The sequence below is a fragment of the Poecile atricapillus genome, chromosome W (genome assembly GCF_030490865.1).
Source record: "Poecile atricapillus isolate bPoeAtr1 chromosome W, bPoeAtr1.hap1, whole genome shotgun sequence".
Lineage (NCBI taxonomy): Eukaryota > Metazoa > Chordata > Aves > Passeriformes > Paridae > Poecile > Poecile atricapillus.
The window spans coordinates 27392916-27411046 of NC_081288.1; the positions used below are offsets into that span (position 1 = coordinate 27392916).

General features: G+C 42.0%; 1 protein-coding gene across 1 annotated transcript; it reads left to right on the forward strand.

The window, feature by feature from the left end:
- Positions 1-461: 461 nt before the first annotated feature.
- On the forward strand, positions 462-17526 carry LOC131591428 (adenylosuccinate lyase). Its single transcript, XM_058862131.1, has 13 exons — positions 462-698; positions 5082-5285; positions 6399-6443; positions 7260-7339; positions 9026-9197; positions 9486-9532; positions 9919-10009; positions 10820-10889; positions 11961-12108; positions 13951-14041; positions 14930-15019; positions 16884-17060; positions 17378-17526. The coding sequence occupies exons 1-13, from the start codon at positions 543-545 to the stop codon at positions 17462-17464; spliced, it is 1458 nt and encodes a 485-aa protein (XP_058718114.1). The 5' UTR covers positions 462-542; the 3' UTR covers positions 17465-17526.
- The last annotated feature ends 605 nt before the right edge of the window (positions 17527-18131 follow it).

The window sequence follows — 18131 nt, forward strand, 5'->3', positions numbered from 1 at the left end:
TATTGGAGTGTGACAAGTTAAGAGTAATAAGGAATTAAGTCGTCGTCATTTCATTGAAACTGAGAGATGGTGTAATACTTATATAAGTTTTCTGAAGGTTTTTTTTTGGGCTTTTAAACAGCTTTTTTGTTGTTTTTTGTTTTTTCGGTTTTTTGTTTGTTTTTGTTTGGGGGTTTTGTTTTTGTTTTTTTTTTTTGTTTTTGAAAGATATGATTGTATTATGTGCAACTCAGTTGCTTACATTATAACTACAAACTATTTTTGGGTTCCTGGAAAAAAAAAAAAAAAAAAAAAAAAAAAGACTAATAAATGTGTTTGGCTGCTAAGCATTTAAAGCTCGTGTATGTGCGCGTTTTGTGTCCCACGGCCGTGTCGGGGCCCTTCAGGCCGCCTTGGCCTCCGGGCGCGGGGGGGCGCCGGGCCCGCCGTGGCCGCGGGGCGGGGCGCGCTGAGGGCGGCGGGGCGGGGCCTCTGCCCGCCCTTATCCCCGGCGCCCGCGGGCTCCGCGATTGCCCTGCGCCGACACCGCCTGTACCGCTGCCATGGCGGCCCCCGGAGAGGCCGAGGACGCGATGGCGCGGTACCGCTCCCCGCTGGTGTCGCGGTACGCCAGCGCCGAGATGGCCTACAACTTCAGCGAGAGGAAGAAGTTCGGCACCTGGCGCCGCCTCTGGCTCTACCTCGCCCAGGCTGAGAAGGTAACGGCGGGACGGGCGCTGAGGGCAGAGCGGCGCGGGGAGGGGGGAGCGTGGTGCCGGGGCGTCTTCACGTCCCTATTCCCTTATAGGCTCTGGAGGATGAGGGCCCGGGAACCGGTGGGAATCGGCCGTGCTTTCCTGGAGCTACCCTCGGGAAAACCGACCAGAGCAACTTTGCAGACGCTCCTTAGGCGCGTTCCGGGGAGGAAAGGGGCGCGAGGGGTGGGAGCTCTGCGAGTTCAGGGTTACCCAACCCTCTGTACACAATCCTCCGCGTACCTGTCGCCCCTCAGCAAATCACCTCTTCTCGCCTCATACCCTCCCTCTTGCACTTTTGCCTGCACTGTAAAATTGGTTTTGTGAAAGCTCTGCTAAGCAATCTTTGGTGAGGGGTTGCCTTTTGAGCAAACATCGGTGTCCTTCCCAAGCGCTCGGCTGTTTGCTTTCCAGGAGGTGTGACGGGTGAGGGCCACTGTCCATTCAATCCGATGGCTGTCAGTCCGTGCCAACTGGACCACCCCCTGCATCTGCAGCCACTTGTTGTTAGATAGCCCTTTTTTTCCGAGATGAGTTTACTTTTGGCCAAAGTGAGCAGTATATTTACCCTGCAAGTAGTTGTCAGGTTTTTGGTAGGCTGAGTGCCACAAAAAAAAATAATACCGCAGAAGATTGGGTGTTGTGTATTATTAATTCAGTTACTGGGAAGCAGCAACTGGGAATATGTCCATAGGATTGCAAGCTGTTGTGTTAGTAGAGGATATGAAGTTAACTTTTTTAACGTGTACTTTAAGATAAACCTTCTGACTTTGACTCTGGTCCTAATTAAGGATACATGTACAGCTATTATTACTTCTTAATTGAGACCCAGTCAATTTTTAAGATGCAATAGCTTGATTCCTTGTGACTCTTACCAGATTTTTGATAGTGAAAAAGCTGTCATATGTTCCCCCCCCCATAAAAAAAAAAAAAAACAAAGTGGAAAATAAAAGGCATAAAACCACCCAGGTTTCTGGCAGAATGGCTTTAGCTCTCAGACTCAATAGGAGCCCATTTGTTTTGTAGAGTCCAGTTTCTGTTTTCTGCCTTGGGATTGTTAGAAGCAATCCAAGCACCAGGTCCAGCTGTTACTATGAGTGGAAGGGCAGAGAAGCACCATGCTGGAGAATGAACACACAGTGCACAGTGTTGTTACCATGTTCCTTCTCCATGCAAGGGTAATATCACTACGGCAGCATTGTCAGTAATTTGCTGGACAAAATGTGATGTTCCAGAAGCTGAAGATGCAGTTATACAGCTGTGCTAAATAGGAGTCACCTTTCCAAGTTCTACATGCCCAATTTTGTCACAGTTCAGATGCTGGAGTGAGAAAGGTGCAAATCTCATCTAGCTCAGAAAGTGTCGACACTATGAATGCATGCTTGAGGAGCTTTGTATGTTCAAAGCATGACAATTTAAACATAATTGTATCAATTCCGGCAGATAATCCTCACTTTTATTTCTGTTCAAGAACAGAATATGTGAGTTGCTCAGTAGGAGAAAGCAAGCTGCTTGAAAGAACTAGTTTGAGGCTTCTAGGTTTCTACTTCCAAGCCCTGGACTCCAGGCTGCCGCGTCTCTTGACCCTTGCTCTGCCTCCCACTGCCACCCCAGAGTTTTATTCCCAGAAAGTAGAGACAGGTCTTACGACTTCTTGAGCTCTCTTTTCATAGTGGGAAGATGGAGACTTACTATTTTTATCTGGCTCCTCATTCCAGAGCAGTTTGTAATCTAATGTCAGCTCTGGACTAAAAAGGAGGGAGAGTCAGCTACTTCCAGCACCTGTTATCTCTGTTAGTGATTAGTTAGTTACACATACAGGCAGTTTCTTTAGGTTCCTTACAGAAGATGCATATTATTTCTATAATAAAGAACACCAAACCAAATACCAGGTAATAAATGGACTATGGAAATTTACTGCAGCACATATCCTCACTTCCAAGACATTCATATGTTGCTTCTTCGGTCATTCTTTTTGAAGATACATAGCATATCTTTTCAGATACATTAAAAGCCAAACAGTAACAAATGAACTGTGGGCAATACTTACTTTTGTCTTCTGATAAATCAGATCTCAGAAGGTCTAATTATAGGTTTTCTGAAAGTTGTCGGGAGTGGTAAGACAGAAGAACATGCAGCTCAGTGATAAAATTTTAGGTGAAGTACAGGCCCAGACAAATGGCTTCAGTATTCACTCTACTTAAAAGGTGAAATTTTCAAGTGGTCTGTTTGGAGTATATGAGATAAGAATGGAAGAATTACTGCAGTAGAAACTGAATTTGGTAGAAGGTCTATTCAGTGTTTTGCTCCTTTCAGCAGGCAATAGCAGGAGTTTGAAAGAGCAGGCTTAGCGAAGTGTGGGATTAGTAAGAAAAGCTTATCTTTTCCCAACTGACAGTATTTAAAGTTTGGGTAAAGAGCTGAGGTGTCTGAATTCATACCCATCCCAAAATACTAGTTTGATATTTTTGCATAAATTCCTTTGTATTATGATGCTTCTTTTAACACTTTTTGTCTTGAACTCTTAATTAGGTTTGAAAGTCAAGAACAAATTTCTTGGAGCTCTCCCTTCTCATAGAAGTAGCTTTGACGTCTTTCAGCATCAAACTGACTTACAAAATATGTCTTGCACATGTGAAATATAGATTTTTTTTCTCTTTCTATAGTAGCTCTCCATCTATTTTTAATGTGCAGTTTAAGTTTCATTATTTTTCTGTCATATGTTCTTTATACATAGATCAACCCAGCATTCTCATTCTGAGTGCAGGAGCTGTGCTGTGTCATCTGCTTGTTCTACCCTGTCCTTTAGGAAAAATGATGAACAGTCATAGCTGTTAGAGTGGCACATGAAAATATTGTGACAGTCTCAGAAGAATGACACCATAAAAGCACAGTCTAGAGAGCTCATCACTGACTTCACTGACCTGTGGTACTTTGGGGAAAAACTTGTGTTCTCCCTTGTGTACTTTTCCTACTTGGTTTTCTTAGGTACACAGGTTTGAAGGACATTTGATTGTTTTCTTCCCAAGGTACTGCCAATGTCAGCAAAAGCTCATAGGGAAGAGGCCTCACACGTTGTTTGTGGACAGATGAGAACATCATTTGTCTTGGCACTACCCTACCTTGCACGTGTTCTACATCAAGTTATCCCTTTTTGGGGGGTTATTTCTTTGCTCTCTGTACAACTGTGTACTGTGGTCAGCTTTTCCCAAAGGATCACAGATGTCTGAGCAAGGAATGAGATTTTAATCTTAGCACAAGAGTGTACTGCCTGCTGAGCTGCCTGTGCTTTTAAGCAGTTGCAGTCTATACTGGTGCACCTCAAAGGCAGCAAACAGTCTGGGGCCAGGTGCTTTTCCTCATTTAGCTGGACACTCATGGGCATGTATATGCTTGTGACAGCGTAAGTTTGGGTACTAATTGTCTGATGAGGACATTGAGAACACATCTGCTTCACTTGCTGTCTTCTTCAGTTCCAGGTTCCACATGTGCAAACCATTTTTTCAGGCGGTTTGATTCTGAACAGAATCAGTTTTTTAAATACTTTAAATCCAGGAAGCAGAAGATCCTTCTGGTTTGTGATTTCTCATTACTTATGCACAGGAAAATAGTATTTTAATTTGGAAAAGGCAGTAATGCCAAGTTCATTGTGAGACTTTTAATTTCTCAGTATCAGGAAAATACATTTTTCTCATCTTTGTTAGTGGTTTACACCAGTGTATAATCTTGTGGTTGGATATCTTTGTTTTTAAGTCAGCTTGCTGAAAAGCTCTAGGAATTGATTTTGAACATGAACTAGGAGCATTTATCTCCTTCTTCAAGATCAGATAACTGATTTCACAAGGTTTCATATTCAGTCTGAGATAAGGTACTACATGACTTTTGAAAAGGTATAAACATATAAAACATACCTTTCCATATGTTTTAAGCCCCCTGTTTACAGTTGTGTAGGTCCAGTTGTGGTCCAGAGAGTTTTTCCTGACACAAGCTTATTTAGTTAGCTGGATTTTTCTTTACCCAGAAGGTAAACCTCATTAAAATAAGTTTATACTATTTTTATATCACTTTCCCCCATGTATTTTAATTTTTGTAGTTTTCACGAGAATGTTACATGGTTGAGGAAAGTACAAAGCCCAAGAGGAACATCTAAGAATGAACACTATTTCCTATCCTATTGGAAAAGGCTGGAGAGCCCTAGAATGAAAGCATTTGCGGTTACAGCTCGATTACACCAAGTTGTCACGCTTTTGGGAGATGTCAGATGGGAGTCAATTATTTATTTAATCAGCTTCTGTCTCAGTTTGTTTGTAAAGAGAAAAAGCAATAAAAGTTCTTTTCCCCTTGCAGTCACTTGGGCTTTCAATCACAGATGAGCAGATACGGGAGATGGAAGCAAATCTGGACAACATTGACTTCAAGATGGCAGCAGAGGAGGAGAAGAAGCTGCGTCACGATGTGATGGCCCACGTGCACACCTTTGCCCACTGCTGTCCAAAAGCTGCAGCCATCATTCACCTTGGAGCAACTTCCTGCTACGTAGGGGATAATACGGTAATATAGTATTTCCAGTTCCCTGCCTGCAGAGCTGGGAAAAACAAAGCTACAGTTGTTTATTTCATAGCTGTTTATAAACTTTTCTTCATTAAATATTCAGTGGATTTTTCAGTCATTTTTGTTAATTTTACTGTTGAAGTTAATTCAGTTCTTTAACCTGGCTACCCTAGGAAGGGAAGCTCCACTTGCCTTCTTTCTTCTGATGTGAAACAAGATCTATCTGGAAGCTGTTCCCTAACCTCTGCTTACGTGTTAATATTCAAGGAGATAAGAGAGGAGTTGCAAACACATGAAGCAACATGTGGACTGTATGATTTATCAGTTACACCCCTCTGACGAGAGTTCACTGACTTAGAAAACAAGGTCCATGAGCTTTCAATTGCTGCTTGGAACCCCTGCATAACTGAGGGGAAAACAAGCTTTTCAGCAGCGAAGAGAATGGATCAGTGTGTTAAGTGAAAAAGGAAGTAATAGCGTTCTACAGAACGCTAAAATGTTTGTGAAAAACTTTGTCTAAAACAGAGTGCAAACTGAAGCCTTATTTCTTAGCATGTGTTGCTGTTCCACTGTTCAAGCCATTGCAACCTCACAGCTGCTGTTGTCACATGAGAAGCTGCTGTGTGATTGTTTTTTCCCTACTCCTTTGTAAACCTGTTTAGCTTTTGGGTAGTATCACCTTTCTTCTGACACTTGCACCCAGCTGTACCTCAGTCTCAAAAGAAGGAGTGAGCTGTGCCTCAATGGTGCCTCATTAGCCCACTTAACTGCCTGCTGTCTTTAGCCTACAGTGCCTGTATTTTCCACTTGGGACCTTAGGATTTAGTCTCTCATTGTGTGGGCAGACCCAAGTACCTCAAAATAATCATTCATAGGCACTTGCTGGAAACAGGTCTTCCACCACTTACGATTTTCCGTGGTCAGTATGAAAGGAGCAATGGTGAATTCAGCATTTTTGTCATAAGCAAGTTCTGTTACAAGAAGGAAAATAAATAATTTGTTTTAAGAGGAGACTTTCGAGTCAACAAAGCATAATCTGTGTCCTCTCTGAGAGAAACTATTATGTCTGGTCCTTTAGACATGGCCCAAAGTTCCTTTCTTTGCTTCTTGCAGGATTTGATTGTCCTCCGTGATGGGTTTAACCTCCTGCTACCCAAGGTGAGAAGGTGGTTCTGCAGTGTCTCAGAATTGGGGAGCACTCATGTCCTGTGTATGGCCTGTGTTTAACTTGGATTTTCCTAAACCTTTGTGGGAAGCTAGGAGGAGCTGTCTGTCTGGGTTGTTCTCAAAAAAGTGAACAGTTCCCTTCCTTTTGTTTCTCAGGTCTTTTTCCCAGAACTTTTTTGCTCACAGTAGGAATTATAAGCAGCTCCTTGTTTATCTGTGCCACGGGTACTACATAGCAATACAACTGTATTGCTTTCAGGATTATCTTAGTCTTAGCCTTAGCTATATTCCTAGGAGTGTGTCAGCATTCAAGAAACTATGTAATACAATTTTCTGAGGTCAAATATAGCAGGAGTGTAGTGCAGTGGTGTCTGACCTGAATGAGTTGGCATCAAATTGGCCCTGGACTGTACATGTCCAATTATACCCCAAGCAGTTTTATTTCTGACTAATTCCAGGAATAAAGAAAATACCCAAGGATGAAACAGCTGTGGGATTAGCTTGAGCATGAAGTTTAGACTAGTCTGAACTCAAGTCCAGTGACTTGTGTTGGCTCTTGCTTGAGTTTTGTTGCAAGCAGAAATTGCATGTGTGCCCTGAAAAACAGAAAGATGCAATATTCTACAATTAGGGGGGACTGCACAGTTGCCCCTCAAGGTCCCTCCCTGCACAACTGCCCCTTCCTGCACAGTGGTTTCCCTCCCCCTTTTCTCACAATGTTGTGCTTAAGCATGCCAACTTCTGCTGTGTTGTTTGGGGTTTTTCTCTCTCATTCCACTTCTTTTCTATCCTTCCTGCTTCCACCAGCTCGCAAGGGTGATCAGCCGGCTGGCCGACTTTGCTGAGAAGTATGCTGACATGCCTGCTTTGGGCTTCACTCACTACCAGTAAGTAGCCATCAGCCTTTGCTTTCTTTTTGTTGTCTGTGCTTTGATTGAATTGACCTGCTACTGCTCTTTTGCCATCCTTTTTCCCATCTCTGACCAGTTGGTGGTTCAGAAAAGGCCTATTCAGACATTTCTCAGGAAATTGGACTGTTGCTTTGACTAGCTGTCAGCAGTTGCTTCAACACAGCTTTATAAAGGATGACTTCCAGGCAAACACAGGTGTGCATATTCTGGGCTGTTTCAAAAAAGCATGACTGGGAATTGCACTAAGCTTATCTTCCAGTCAGATTTTCTTTGTTTTTCTTTTTTTCCCTCTGCAGCCTAGAAAGCTTTGTTAATGGCTACTTGTTACTAGAGATACTGAGTCAAAGGACAATAAGATCTGGGTGATTCTGTTCTTGGGGTAGTTTAATCTCCTGCTTCATTAATACTGTTTGCAGAAGCATTAAGCTATACCGTGAGATAAGCCTGGGTCTTCTACCGCAGTGATTCAGAACAGCAGAGGCAGGGGAATTGAGCACAGGTCGTGTCAGACTCGGTGTGCAGCATGTTAACATTTCTGTGAAAGGAGACTGGAAGCATCAGGTCAGGTCTCTGATTTGTATGCTGTATACTCACTATTGGTTGTATCAGCTCTAATCCTACAGCCCTCTTCATCTACAGCTTTTTGGAGGAGTATCTGTGATAGTTTTGAGCTTTTGGAGAGGGGACAGAGGAGTATTCAAGAAGTATATACAAGATGAAATCATAATTGATGTCTCAGCCTTTTCTGTGTCATTTGTCAGCAGGGCCTTTGCTCCATTTGCAATCACATCCATGTTTTCCCTAGCCTTCCCTTTTCCTGCTTATGTCCTTGCAGAGGCCTGTCTTGTTGCCTTTCACATTCTGTATGAAATTCATCCAGGTGTGTTTTGGCTTTCCTTGCCCCATCCCTGCAGTGTTAAATAGTTTGTATTCCTCCTGGATTGCCTGTCCTGCTTCCAGATCTTACAAGCTTCTTTTTTATGTCTGAGCTTAATCCAGGAGCACATAGTTCATGTGTGTATGGTTTTTTGAAGTAGTATAGAGGTTTTCTTTGTAGTTCATGTGGATGATTTGAAGTAGTTGACTTTCTGGATTCTGCATAGCACCTCTGTTTTCACCTCAAAGCATTTGCAAGGAGGCTGAAGTGTAGCTGAAGTTTGCAGTTACTTATTCCAAGTTTGGGGTCTTACAAGTGTTGGCTGACAGCATTGTTGAAGTGCGTTTGCCCAGAGGTTGAGGAACACGTTTTTATAAATAAGAAGGAAAGGCTCTTGAATAATTTAAAATCACATAGTGAATGTAGATGCTTTTGTGCTGAGAAGTTCACACCAGTGCTGTAAGTCAGCCAGGGTGCCTCTGGGTGAGCGGAATTGGGGTGGGGAACATATGCACCCCTAGTCTATCACAGCCCCTACAGGCCGGCAGGGGACGCACGCCTGGCACATGGACACAATTGCTGTTTTCTGGTAATGTAGTTCCATCTAATTCCTGAAAGGAGCGATTACATCTTCAGTACCATTTACTGCTGACATTGGTACATCCTTCTGCCCAAGCCAAATCCTGTTAATTTCTGTAGGGAACTCTTAATGGTAGACTGAGCAATGAAGTGGTGTGCTTGTGCAAATCCTCAACAAGTCATGTTGTGTTCTTGATTGTTTTCAGACCTGCCCAGCTCACCACCGTGGGGAAACGCTGCTGCTTGTGGATTCAAGACTTGTGCATGGACCTGCAGAACCTGGAGCGGGCTCGGGATGACCTGCGCTTCCGGGGTGTGAAAGGCACCACTGGCACTCAAGCCAGCTTCTTGCAGCTCTTTGAGGGAGACCACAGTAAAGTACGTCAGACAGCCCAGGGTGCAGACATACGGTCTTGGCAATTTTCTGCTCTGGAATGTTGTTTTCTTTGAGGGAACATTGAGATTCTAGGATTAAATTGACAAAGTTACTGCGATCCCTCTGGGGCTCATTGACAAGGTTCTGTGTGAAAGTGAGCAGGATTTGGGAAGGAATGTTTCACAGAAAGTAGAAGATTTTTTGACAGTAAACTGAGAAAAGCATTTTTGCTCTTGCAGACCTTGCTGAGCTGCATTTTGAACTCTTTTTTTTTTTCACTTCACCTCAAGGTTGAAGAACTGGACAGATTAGTGACTGCAAAGGCAGGATTTAAGCGGTATGTAACACACATTCTTAGCAGTGTGTAACTCCTGGTAGTGTTGGCCCAGGTTCCCCTGGTTGCCAAACCGACATCTGTGCTGCTGTTCACTCATTCCTCCTTGCCATCTTCCATTCTCAGTTGCATTTTCCCAGATGAAACTTCACCTCCTAAATAGGCCACTTCTACTTGTCTCCCTGTCAAACCACAGCTGTCCATTTTCCTCTGTTTACCTCTCTCCCACCTGCATGCTGCCCCGAGAAACTGACAGCCTGAATCCAAAGTTGTTCTCATCAGGGCAGAATGACAGCCCTCCACTTCAAGAACCATGTCACTCCTTGCTCAAACTCTTGCCAGTACCATTGTGTCTGGCTGGAGCACTCAGGTTCTGTGCTTATTTCTAGGGCTTACATGGTCACAGGGCAGACCTACAGTCGCAAGGTGGATATTGGAGTCCTGGCTGTGCTGGCCAGTCTGGGGGCTTCTATACACAAGGTAAGCACCCTACTTGCTTACATTGGGAAGAGGGGGAAGTGTTTCAGGTCTTGAAGAGAAGGTTCTCGTGGTGCAGAATGCTCTGCTCAAGAAATATTGGTTGTTGTTCAGCTGTCTTCTTTGTGATCATTTAAATTCACCGCTGGGTACTCAAATCTCAAAGATCTTAAGACCAATGACAAATAAAGTAAGTTAACTGAGCAGATTCTAAGATGGGTTAACAACTCCCACACCAGATATTAGTCTAATCTATGGTGAATTGATCCAATTAGAGTAAATGTCTTTCCTAGTGGTGTATGAGTTCTTACATTTCACCATTTCTTCCTAGTTAATTGCCTTTCTGAAAATGGTGTTATTCTCTCTGTCCTTGTGGATCCTTTTAATCGATTTATCTCTGTTCCCTCCGTTTTCCTCCTCTTGGGCTGAAGTGATCTGTGGTATTTTCTTCTATTTTGTTTTTCTCCCAGTTCAGTGAGCACACATTATCTGTGTTTACAAATCACTGTGCAATTTTGTTATGCATTTTCAATGTTCTCTTCTGATCTGTCTTCCATTCCCTGCAAACATTTGCCCTTGTTGATGTCCTGTTCTCATCCAATCCAGTGGGCATGCTGTTTTCTTTGTTTTCTTGACAAACATTTTTATGCCGAGGAGTAGGATTGCAGTGTCAAGTTTTTGTCCAGTTTTTCACTGCCCCCAGTTTACTTCTTGCACATAGATGCAAAGATTCTCGGAGAGCACTAACAGTAAGATATATTGGTGGGTGTCAGTTTGGTTCTATTTTATTAAATTCTCATGCTTTCTTTCCAGATTTGCACTGACATTCGTCTTTTGGCCAACCTGAAGGAGATAGAGGAGCCTTTTGAGAAAGACCAGATTGGTAAGGGATCAGAGGAAATTTTATTTTCATCTCATCTAATAGACTCAGAGGGTTTTCCTGGACTGGTGCATGTGTCTTTTCATTTATGTTGGTGAGGCCTTTTAAACAAACTTAGAAATGCCACTGGCAGAATTTGGTTTAAATTAACTGGAGTTGACATAGTTAGTATATTCACTCCTTTTAAAAGAAAAAAATAAAAGGAGGGGAGAGGGGAAGGAAAAAGAAAAAAAAACCTTACCTAAAGGTTTCTGGATATTAAGGAATTAAAATCAGATTTATATCTGTGCACTTCCTGTGTTTGGGGGGAGAGCAGGAGTAGCCATGTATGTCCCATTGCCTGAAGAGGCAGACCTGGTTCTGAGGAGAGCTTAAGGTCTTCCACTCCTCATGAAGCTGACTGTAAAGCAGATTTTCAGCTCAACTCAGCATTTTGATCTTTATAAGCAGACAAATTAGGAACAATGCAACTGGAGTGGACCCTTGCATCCTTGCCAGAAGAACACCAATGATGGGATTCTGACACCGTTAGAAAAGGAAATGTAGTGTTTTGGCTCTTGGCTGAAAGAAAGTTTGGGTCCCTTAAACAGTTGTATAGAATTGAATCACTAAATTAAATCTTAGTCCTGTCTGGTACTTGTACCATTCTGTGGATGATTTTAATAGCCATTCACTAGAACAACAGGCAGCAGTGTACTTTGAAGGGCAGTGTTATTGAGCAGATGGAGGCTAAGATTGCCATGGGTAGCCTGGAGAGATGGTGCTTAATACTACATTAAAAAGTAAGACTATTCATTCCTTTTATGTGGTAGTACTTCTGCTTTGCAGAATTGCAAAAATGTCTTCTCACGTTTTCTCTGTTCCCATTTAGATGTTTCTGATCTGAAGGGGAAAGTGGCGGTGTCATTTTCGTTATTACGTATCGTCTGTGGAAAATTGTTCTGTTTTGAGGCTTTAGTCAAAACTATGACTCCTGACACATTTTTCTTTCCTGGGGGAGGACCTTCATCTCTTCTCCCTGAATGCATCACTCCTTCTGTTGCCCTGTTTGCATCCCTTTTCCTCCTCTGACAGGCTCAAGTGCTATGCCTTACAAGAGGAACCCAATGCGTTCGGAGCGCTGCTGCAGCCTCGCTCGGCACCTGATGACGCTGGTGATGGATCCCCTCCAAACAGCCGCCGTGCAGTGGTTTGAGCGAACGCTGGATGACAGTGCCAACAGGTCTGTTTAGATTGTGCACTGCAGCAACTGCAGAGAAGGGTCCTCTGGTCTGTTTAGAAAATACTGCATTTAAACTAAACCCACAAGATACTACCTTGACAAAAAGCAATCTCAATACAACCTAGAGACTAGAAACTGGTTTCCTCTGTACCATCAGATAAGAACTGTTTGGTTTTTTTTAATGTCAAGATCTTCTGCAGAGTAAACCAGCAGTGAAAGGGAGGGATACAGAAGCCAGGGTAATAAATTGCTTTCATAGTCTTCCTGTTTAAACAGCACAGTATTACAGTACTGACATTTCTCTTCCTTCTTTTGGATGCAGCTTTTTGACCCTGCTTTTTTTTTTCACTTTTTAGAGAATAGTTCAATACCTTAACCCTCCAGATAATCTAAAAAACGTATTTTAATTTTGAAAAATATTCTTTACAAGAAGCAGTCAGATCCTGGAAAAAGAGCACAATTAGTCTACTTTTCAAAAAGTTTCATGAAAATCTGTGCATATCTTTAGGATATTGCTCAGCAAAATTTGCTTTGTTTTGTGATTCTTCATTACAACTATTTTGAGCTGAGCAGAAGTTATTTACAATTATTAAGTAAATTTCAGCAATTAAATTCAATGCTTCCATCTTTTATTTAGTACTAATTCTGCATAAAGCTCATACCTACCTTTGAAGCATTTTAGTTTCAAAGTCATATTCTGTTGCAGAATTTGATTTCTTAGAATCTTAGAAATCTCTAGACTTCTAAGGTATGTCACCTGTGAGACAATGAACAGCAGCAGTTTTGGCTTGATTAATGCTAGATCAGCATTAAGATTGCTGATGAGAATGTTATTTTTAAATGTCTCCACAAACATAATACCTGCATAAAATTTCATGACAAAACAGAAGATTTTTTTCCCAGAGGGACCTTACACCACAGCTCCTAGTCTCATTAAAAAAAGAGCTGCGTAGGCAGCAGAAAACAATGTGAAAATAAGAAATTGCATACTGGTTGATCTGGTGTATTTATTTCCCAATAGCTACCAAGTGTTGAGAGATGTACTGGAATGTTTAAAATTTTATTTTCATCTCATCTAATAGACTCAATTTTCCACTTCATTAACCAATTATGAAAATCTGCGCCTTGGATTTTTCTTGTTAAAGCTATAGTGTTTTGGAAGGAGAACAAGCAAAAGAAAGTTCAATCAATCTACAATCCAGCAAAGTTGTTTTAAGGCACTGTAATAGAATTGGAGGGCTTAGATGTAGCACAAGGTTCAAGAACCAGGAAATTTTAAAAGATCATAGTTTAGGATGGGCCAGGCCCTGCTGTCACAGATGGATGATGCTATGTTTGCTGCATTATGATGTAGAGCATTTTGCCTGATACAGCTCAGTCCCCACTACTCCTCTTGTTTCCCTCCTCTGCTTTTTGTCAGGAACCTCCTTTGTGACCAGGAGCAGGTTTCTTGAAGGAAGCCCTCACCAAATGCATGGATCCCCTTGGAAATTCCCCACTGAGCACAGCCAGGCACAGCATGAGCATGCAGCATGTCTTACTGCTGGAGGGTAGGATCAGTAGCAGACAGTTCAATATAGAACACATAGGGGAAGATCCTGTAGATTGCTGCCCTGTTTCCTATCTGTGTAATCACTGAATTATCTTGGAGCTTTCTGTGTGTGCCTTCACCCTTTTCGCTCTCCCTCTTTACTGACCAAAAAGGGGGAAAAAAGAGAACAGCTCCAGTGTTAGGCCACAGTAATGCTATTTAGAGCATTATTTACAGAAGCTGAAGGATCTGAGGTGGACTGGAGCATGGCTTTGTTGCTGACCAGGGTGCTGGGTATGTGTGTTTCGTAGGCGCGTGTGTCTGGCTGAGGCTTTCCTCACGGCTGACATCATTCTCAGTACACTGCAGAATGTCTCCGAGGGACTCGTGGTGTATCCAAAGGTAAAGCAGGAGATAATGGACATCCTTGGTAATGCTACAACTATGCCAAAGTGTACAAGAATGCTCTCACTTCAAGAATTACATTTTTATCTGTTTGTTCAAATGGTTTCTGAGTTTTGCTCCATTCTTGCCGTATTCTCACTGTTGTAGGACATACATGAAACATACATACCTCTTGTGAGGTCAGAAAGAAAGTACAAAGCTTGTCACAAAGGATATTTTTTCCTGAATTACAGAATGGATGTGTAGAACTTAGCAGTGAAAGATACTGTTTAGACAGATCTCATCCAGTTCTGTAACTTACTACAGTTTAAAAACAGTTAAAGGTTAAAAAGTTGACTACAGGATAAAAAAAAATATTGGACATCTTTTCCAAACTAATGTCTCTTACAAGATCTGGCTTCTAAGTATTATCAACTTCAATATCTGGATTTCCAGAGCTAAATTCAAAATTACTATTTGTCTTTGCATCATAGGGCCTGTTATAATAGGACAAGGGGTGGTAACAGTGTCAGAGGGAGAATTTAGGTGACACAGGAAATAAGTTTTATTACAAAGAGGGTGGTGAAACACTAGAAGAGGTTGCCTAGTGAGGTGGTGGATGCCCCATCCCTGGTAACATTCATTGTCAGGTTGGACAGGGCTGAGCAACCTGACCTAATGGAAGATGTCACTGCTCATTGCAGGTGGTTGAACTAGATGGCCTTTAAAGGTCCCTTCCAACCCAAACTTTTCTGTGATTCTCTGACCATTGTCCAGTCATAGAGATTCAAGGGGAGAGGAAAAAAAACTTCACTGCAAACACTGCAAAATTTTCAGTCATCTATAGACTTTATATAATGCTGTTTCTTTTTTCCTGTTTGTTTTTTGTGTGTGTGTGTGTTTAAGGTGATTGAGAGAAGGATCCGGCAGGAGCTGCCATTCATGGCCACAGAGAATATAATCATGGCAATGGTGAAGGCTGGGGGCAATCGTCAGGTACAAATGAAGCATCCAAAATACCTTTGTTTGCGGTCTGGTGTTTTTCTCCTAAGAAACCAATGTATCTGGGCTGTTGTCATATCTCACCTTTCTCTGCTCTTCATCTGCTCCCACAGAGTTATTAGTATTGCACTGGTGCTACAAAGCCAGGCTTTCTTCCCTGAGGGGAGAGCACTTGTGGAGATCCCTATTTTCTGTTAGGAACACCGTGTGTTTGGGCTAATCTGGCTGGCTGTGCTGGAGAAGAGGGAGACCTATTTTTATGTTTGATACTGGTAGGCGTTTTCCTTTTTTAAATGTTTAAAGGAACTTGAACACAGGCCAGGCCAGGCTTCTTTAAATGGAACATGTTGGCAGTTGGCTACCTTATAAATTAAAAGAGGATGAATCAGTACTGCTAACAAAAAAACAAGTAAGACCATTCTGAACCACTCATTCATGTGTCATTCTTCCCTCACTCAGTACAGTCTATTAACCACTTGGTTTATAGTCCTTCATTCAGCTTCCTGTGTTCAAGCAAACTTTAATTAAATATTTTCCTTAGTAAATAAACCCAGACACAATTAGATTATATTACCTTATCATTTAATTTCACAGTTCAGGTCAAAATTGATAATCAAATATCCATCTTTAAAACACCTTATTTTCACTTACCTTTTAGATTGTAATTTTTCCTTCTATGTTTATTTCTACACCAAGGGCAGAAGTGAAACTTGCAAGAATAATGAAAGAGTTTGATAGGAGCTTTGAGCAGAATATATGTGGTTTCCGTTTTCTGAAACAGTTGTGGCAAATCACCCCTTATATTAGTCAGGAAACATCCTTTTTTTCCTCTGTGTCTCTGATGTCAGTGGGTCAGTGAGCAAACTTCCTGACTAAATGCATTAAGGTCATGTATTCACATCATGTGAATCACATTCTGTGATTCATTTGTGTATCTTGTTGACCTGACTTCTTTCTGGTGCTGTTTAATTACATACCCATAGGGCTTAGTACATTTATAAGAAGGTGTTCAGCCACATTCATATGTTCTGTTTTTCTGTGCTAGGAACTTTGGAACAGCACATTTTCTAGGCTTTCCCACCTCATAGCACTGAAACTCACTTCCTTTCCCCAGTACTAAACAGCTCCCTCCCCTAAATATCCAGAAGATAGATCTGTTCACCTGAGGCAGGTCAGTGCTGAAGCAAAATGACACTTGGATAGAGGAAGAAGGTTAATATTTGTCCTAACTGTAGATCAAGGATAATACATTTAAGGAGAATACTCCTGCATAGTTGTAAATGCAGCCACATGGCTATATTTTGGGACCATCATGGCAGTATCTGATTTTGCAGGTGGATCCTGGCTACAGTAAGGTACCCTTGTTCTTACCAATTGATTCCAAAGGTATCTTTTTTCACTCAGTCTATTCTTATGTAGGCCATGGTTTGCAAAGTCTCACTGCTTGTTAAGTTGGACAGATTCTCTTCCCTTTTCAAAATCTGTAGAGTTTTTACATTGTTTACAATTGAAAAAAAAAAAACAACCAAAACAACCTAAAATGACTCCTAAGGGTATTTGGGAAATTTGAAGACATATAAATGATTCCAGTGTCACTAGTTTATGTCATAGAATGTACGTGACATGCGGAGTGTTTTAGCCTCAAAGTGCAGATGTGAAAGGATGAAAAAAATCTTGTTTTAATGTAGTGGCACATGAGCCACTGCAGTCCAAACTGTGTCATCTTTTTGCATCCTTTTGCATAGGGCAATACAGTTTGATATTTTTCCCTCCCACACAAGTTGGGGAGATGAACATGTGCTGTCAATAGCAATGGAATTACTTTTCTTTTTCCGTCTTCTTCTCCCTCTACCTACAGGATTGCCACGAGAAAATTCGTGTTCTTTCTCAACAAGCAGCAGCTGTTGTGAAACAGGAAGGGGGTGATAATGACTTCATTGCCCGTGTCCGTGCTGATCCTTACTTCAGCCCTATCCATAAACAACTTGAAAGCCTGTTGGATCCATCCTCCTTCACTGGACGTGCTCCTCAGCAGGTAAAGTAATGGAAAGAGGCTGTGGGTTGTAATGCAATGTGTAGTTTAATCCTGCATCCTTTTGTATATAATATGTACACTCTGTTTGCTACAGAGTGTACATATTATATAACTCTAGCCAAGCTACTAAGGAAGACACATTTTTCTCTTTTGATTTCCTTGGCTTTCTTCCCTGTGGCTTCACACTTTTGACCCTGGACATACCAGACCATTGGGTGTCTTTGTGAAAGAGAGACCCCAGTGAGACAAGCACTCCTCCCAAATGGGGAGGAGGAGGCAAGTCCTTTCCCTAATTTTATTTTTCTCATCTTGAACAGGTGGCAAAGTTCCTGAAGGAGGAGGTTCGACCAGCGCTGATTCCATACCAAAGCGAGATGGGTGGGAAAATTGAACTGGCACTTTAGGTACAGTCTGCAAATGTGTGTGGGTACAGGAAGATAATAAAAGCCTTATTGATCCAGGTCTATTTACTGTGTCATGTTATTTTGGTTCTGTACAGTACATTTAACCCCCGGAGCCTACAGCCACCTTGATTCCAGCTGGGCTTTTCATTCTTTGTCCTCTGTTTGGTCAAGCCTCCATCTATAGTGCACTGAGTTACTGAGAAACACTCAATTGTGACAAGGTACACACCAATCACAGCACCTTCCTTGGCCCCTCACAGAGCACTGACAGCTGTTAAAGAGCAATGCCTGGTGCTGCCTGGCATTTCTGTAGGAATGACTTGTTGAAGAGCAGAGATAAGGACAACTGAGTCCACTCCCATTTTCATCTTTCTTTCCATGCCCTGAAACTTTCTCCACAGGTGTCTCAAAAGTTGATAAAAGTTTGTCCTGGCTTTCAGAGTACTGTGACTTGGGGAAGAAACAGGCCAAAATATTAGAAATAATGAAAGAGAGAGGCCATGGAACTTAATGGCTCAGCAATCTGGTGCTCCTTCAATGCTCCTTTCCTAGTTTAATACTGTAACTGTGGCTCTGTATCTTCTGAAAAATCATATTTACAGGTGTGGGTAAGAAACCAGTCATTGTGTTTTGGCTGTGATTGTGGTCCTTGGCTATAGGTGCTTGA